General features: G+C 42.7%; 1 protein-coding gene across 1 annotated transcript in view; it reads left to right on the forward strand.

Annotated features, from left to right (window-relative positions):
* Positions 1 to 5,437, forward strand: part of LHFPL6 (LHFPL tetraspan subfamily member 6) — a 128,369-nt gene extending 122,932 nt beyond the window's left edge. Inside the window, exon 4 of the mRNA XM_075265925.1 lies at positions 2,947 to 5,437. Within this exon, the coding sequence (XP_075122026.1) occupies positions 2,947 to 3,065 (119 nt within the window). The 3' untranslated portion in view covers positions 3,066 to 5,437. The remainder of the gene's footprint in view (positions 1 to 2,946) is intronic.
* Positions 5,438 to 6,000: the final 563 nt, after the last annotated feature.

Below are 6,000 nucleotides of genomic sequence, written 5' to 3' on the forward strand. Positions count from 1 at the left end.
AATCTTATTGGCCCGGGGTAAATCTTTTGTCCAGGGCCCCTTACCTTATCCCTACAGCGAATTCTTGATAGTGATGGTTACGGGTGCTAAGGACTTTAATCCACCTTAGTGTGGTTGGTTTATGGGCCGGATAGAAGCTGCAATCTCTATACTGATGCCAGTGCTTATGGACCCCCTAAGGGTTCGTTCACATCTGCGTTGCCCTCTCCGTACTTGAGGTTTCCGTTTCCTGCCTAAAACAGAGGCAGGAGACGGAAACCTGCAGGAGACTTTCTCACCCATTCATTTGAATGGGTGAGAAAGCTGTCCGGCCGTGAGCGGCGGTGAGCGTTTTGCGCTCTCCGCCGCGAAACCGGGTTTTATAATCCGGACACAGAGTCGGACATGCAGTACTCTGTGTCCGGATAAAAAAATCTGGTTTCGCGGCGGAGAGCCTAAAACACTCACCGCCGCTCACGGCAGGACCCGGTCTATGGTTTCCGTCTTCTGGCATGCAGAAGACGGAAACCATAGAACGGAGACCCTGAACGCAGGTGTGAACCTAGCGTAAGGCTCCTGGGCCCTGGTGCGACTGCACCCTCTGCACCCCCTCAAGTTACACCCCTGCCCTTTAGAGGATCAAGTATGTCTGCTATCGGAAATGTCCCTTTTGGGCAGGAACGCTCTGATAGTAGAGAGGGCCAGCAGAAAGGATATCTGGTAGCAGACTGGCTACTTTCCCATAGCACTGTATATCAATGGCAAAATTGCTGAGTAAAATTAAGAATCGATTTCCCCCAACCCATTAACCTTCTCTATTATCAAAAACGGTGAAGTTCTGATAATGATATGCAAATTATAATTATTATGTGTTAGGGAGTTAATAGAAATGTAAACCTTCTGTATATAAAGATAGATTGCAGAAAGGTGGACCATTTCCGAGAACCAAAACATTTCCAAATTCCAATTATTCATAAGGGATCTTTAGATTTACTGTGAATATATTTATAGCTGTTCCATTTTCTAAGCAGTAGCTTCAATATTCTTGTGTTGTTGCTTGGAAACATAGGCCTTAGCTAGTCGGTGACTCCTCTGTATCTCCATGATCTCCGTGAGGGATCTGGTGGTGTTAAACATTATACAATAGAATGGGTCTTCTAGAACTTCAAGTCAAAGGTCTACCTATGGCTGCTGTAAGGCCTTTGATGTGAGGAGGTTTGGTTCTGGTTAGACCCATCACTTTTGGCATTAGTTGAGAAGAACCTGTGCTGTGGTCACCTCTCTAGAAGTGCATTGTTGGCAAACAACGGTGGCCCGAGAAACATAGGGTGCAAGTGGAAAGAACCAGCGGGGTGGACCTAGATAGCAAAACCTACACAAGTATGATCTTTGCTGCGAGGCCCTTTATTTCTTTGTATCCCAGATAAAATTTTTGACTATACTTTGATAACACTTATTCAGCATTTTAGATATGTATGGCATATATACTGAGGACTCTACTTCTGGGACTCGACTTATCAGGACCGTAGATACCCACTTGCTCACCTTTTTTGGACCCCAGACAAGATTGTCTCCATTGTAGTTTGTGGGAAGAGCCAGTTATCTATTTCATGACTTCCATAAACGTCCTTATCTCTTCCCGCCGTTAGTGCCAAATGGAATAAGATCCCCAAATATAGGGACACTAGCGATAGCACGGGCTACAGAGGGAAGCATTGTGTGCCACAGGTTGTGCAGTCTTGGTATACAGATATGTCCATACTTTCCTTAGCTTGACTTTGGTTAGAGTCCAATTTTTCTTGAAACAAATTCAATGCAGTATCGTGACATGATAGCAAAGCCTTTGATAGGCTGTCGCTTACAACAAAATCCACTGAGTGGCCACACATATAAGATTGACTTATCATGGAGAGTCTGCCACAAGAAACCAGCATATCAATCCAGGCCCCCACATAGATAAGTTTGGGTCCTCTGAATAAAAGGAGTTTTTCAGTGCCAAACAGGAGCAGAGCATGGTATAGTGCAGCGCTTTCCCCTTTGATCCATTGCCACAATATTGCTGTTTTGCTCAATATTCAAATGAGCTCTTTGAACAACAAGGACATTGCTGTCTACTTCATTGCTCCAAAGAGTTCAAGAGTACAAATTGACATAAGCGGCCGTGTCTTGGCAATGGTGATGTTTGATGAAGGTGACACTAACCTATGTATCTACAGGGATGGATTGATTTGTTGCAGTCTGGTGTCAGACTCCCTATTACACTGCATATTGCGAAATTGTTTTGAAAAGCTGGTCATCTCACAATTCACAAAACTGGAGATATCAAGAGGAATGGTAAGGAAGGACACATCTGTATGCCATCTTTCTAGTCTTCTCAAAAACAAAAAAAGATGAATCACCGAGCGGCCCATAGTGTAGTTTGGTAAATAAAACAACTGGTGTAGAGATAGAAATATATCTCACCTTGGGGGGTTGTGAAAATGGTCTCAACTCCACACTGCACTTAGGGACCAGTTGGTCAGAGGGTTCCTTTATCTGGGTGGGGTATAGCTGCTAAGCTCCTCACACCTCTTGGTCAGGTGAATAGTTCTCAACTGCTGGGCCAGATGCGCATCTGGCCCAGTGGTCGAGAGCTATTGCACCTGATGAAGGGCGATTCTTAACCCTAAAATGCGTTGTATCCAAAGTTTATCTCCAATAAAGCCGTTTTACTAAACTCATATGGTGGGAGCGCAGTTCCTTTTCTATTACATTGACAACCCCGTCTGTGTACCGGTCCTTCCAGCCATCTTTCTAGTCTTGGCTCTCAGGCAGAGGAAGTCCTTGTTGCTGTAAATGCAATACCCTCTATTGTTCTTATTATATGTTTAATGTTAAAATATGGAGATTGAAGCAGCTGATCCAGAGGTTTTATTATATGATGTTACATGTGTCCCTTTATTCATAACAGTATCTGTTTTTCTCTAGGCATGTGCCGAATTGGATGGGCTTATTACTGCACCGGAGGAGGAGCAGCGGCCGCAATGCTCATCTGTACATGGCTGTCATGTTTCTCTGGAAAAAAGCAAAAGCAATATCCATATTAGAAGCCACACAGAAGATGAGGAGCAGCCTTCTATTCTCTGAACCTAGTTTTGGAACTTGCCTACCAGGATTGTTGACAAGTTAAAGTGACTTTGTGATCTGACTCTGCACCGGCAAGAACTTGAAATGGATAAAATGCAAAGTAGGAGAAACAAACGTCAGGTTCTAAGTATGGACAGTGTGCTGCGGACAGGTGACCATGCTACTTGAAGGCCACAATAGTGAATTTGATGGAGCAAGGTCTACACTTGATAACTATCGATTGGGATAAGCACATATGTATGAATAGCACAAAGGCGTCTGTCACCACAGCCTTTGATAATCCCGTCTATCTAATGGATTACTATTACAGTGAAATATAATAGAATGCGGTGAATTGGAGGACTTTTTTCTCTCTCTCGTTTTCACGTTTTTCCTTACGCTGGACCATCGGACCACAGGTGGACTCAGCACAATGGTCCCAGACAAGATACTGTATTTGAGACTCCATAAGAAAAATTGCTCCTTCCAGTCCCCACAGTTGTCTCTATATACACATTATGGAGATGGGCAGAGTCTTAAATTCGACAGTCCACCATAGATTTTAATGCACTAGACTAGCAAAGGTGTCGGCATTGACCTATTCTCTATTTATACCACCAGGGCAGATGGCATGAAACTATTACTTACCATTGACAACTTAAGATGCCGATATTAACCCTTTCACTCTTGTAGACTGCAGGGCTATTACACAATACAAGGTCTCCGGAGGAAGCCATGACCCTATTAACGCAACCTATTTTTATCTAGCCATGGTAATAAAGCAGGTAATACTATATAGAAAGCTGACAATCTTAAATTTGGCTCAGAATATAGGCTAGGGCTACTTTGGTGGCGACTTCACTAATGTAAGTGTATGGACAGACGGAGGTGCGACTGCGACTTCTAGTTACAAAAAATCCAGCGCTGCTCAATCTTCTTGTGACTAGAAGTCTCAGTCCTGATACTAGTGAACACGACATGGGAAGAATATGCAAATCTGTCTCCCAAGATGTAAACAGGGAGACATGAAGTCCAACCAGACAGAAACGGTGCCATCCGTAGCTGAGAAATTGATTTGGTTATAACCTCGCATTATGCAGAAAAGACTTCTGGGAAAGTCGGGCATGTTGTTCAGGGTTGCTTCCCATAGAGGGCGGCATAACAAAGGCACTGTCTCCTTGTTTACATCTTGGGAGACAGATTTGCATATTCTTCCCATGTTCCCTTGCAGTGGAGCAACTATGGCTGTGTAAGTCTCCACACACCTGAAAAGGTGGTCTCTCCCTAAGGATGGACGTTATCCCCATAATCTAGTGAAGACGAGTAAGTCGACAATCTTCGGTTGCATGACCAGAGTTGCCATGTAGCCCTCTTCTTAAAGAGCCTGAACATTTTTCCCTAGAAGTTAATACATTTTTGTAATTCTGTAGAGATATAACTTTTGGTCCTGGTTGGACAAGCTGCATTTTAGAGGTCTCACCAGGCTTTTTATATAGGTCATGCAGTGCCATATGCAGTGTTATAGTCTAGGAAATCCATTGACATAGGAACTTTTTGCCCCCTTAAATTCGGTAGATGCTCTAGATATTATATACTGTACCGTATATGTAAATTATAACAGGAAAGCAATGGACCTTTCACAATTCCTAGTAAAGGACGACAACATTTTCGCACCACTTCTTCTTCATTCCTTCAGATTCACGGCACGAATCTCGAACTATGTAAGGAAACCTTCTTGGCCTTTAATCTGATCTATATAGTACCTTCCCCAGAGCTTTTCTATGGTGTAGATCAGGTAGAAGCCATTGCGAAATAACATGAAAACCTGAGAGACTTGTCTTTAACTCTCCCATGTCTCTGAATCTCCTCTGTGCTACTATGTCCTCCGAGAAACAGAGGAGCTTCACGTTCAGTATTATTTTTCCTTTGCTGCATATATTATGTATAATACTCATTGGCCCGGTAGTCACCCTATATAACGCCTTCCGTTATATGTGCACAGGTGACGACAGGAACCAATATTGCGTTATCTTATATTTTATTATACATGTTTTATCATATTCCGACAATATTATATAACAGGTATCGTTTGATTTGCTCTCGCAATGCAATATCCGGATGTTTTATGGGCAGAACCCCAATAATACTCTCCTGCATACACGGCTTATATTCTACATTGCCATAGAAGTCACATGTGTGGTTTAGTCGCCATGCCGTCTTTGGACTAGGTAACGTTTACTATCATTTTTTATCTACGATGACAAGGTAGTATGTTTGTAAGACCTGTAAATATACAAGCTTCTTTTACCATTGGTTTGTAGACTAAACAATAAAGTACGGATGGTACTTTTTACGTATCCTGTGTTATTGATATTTGCTACAATTGTACACTATGTTTCAGGATTGTGGAACTTGTATTATCATCGAATGAGCCGCGTGTCTCTCCATTATTCGCTGACTTGCCGCCCTCATGGAATTGACAATAGCTTATTATTGGTGTTTAGCTAAAATTCCGATATTTGCTTGGGGGAAGGTCGGCAGAGTGTCTGTATAGTTTACCAGTAACGTTCTTGCGTGGTGTGACAGCCACGGTCATTTACCATTGACTACAGAACCTTATTGATTTGCTCTATTCACAGATTATGCACAAACTGTACAGAAAGCCTATCAACCTAAACCCAAAGATGGATAGGGTCGGGTCATGTGAATCAGGCGATGTTTTCCCTTTGTATATCGGCGCCTCTGTTACTGTGAAATCACCTTTTCTGTTAATATGCAAATGTAGAGGTAACACCCTTGTTGTTCCAAAGAGCTCATTTACATATTGCCAAAAATAACGATACCTCAGCAACCAATGCACTGATTCACAACGGGGAAAATGCTTGGTTTGGTTCAATGCATCTGCATGGTTTAGTC

The sequence above is a fragment of the Leptodactylus fuscus genome, chromosome 2 (assembly GCF_031893055.1).
Source record: "Leptodactylus fuscus isolate aLepFus1 chromosome 2, aLepFus1.hap2, whole genome shotgun sequence".
Classification (NCBI taxonomy): domain Eukaryota; kingdom Metazoa; phylum Chordata; class Amphibia; order Anura; family Leptodactylidae; genus Leptodactylus; species Leptodactylus fuscus.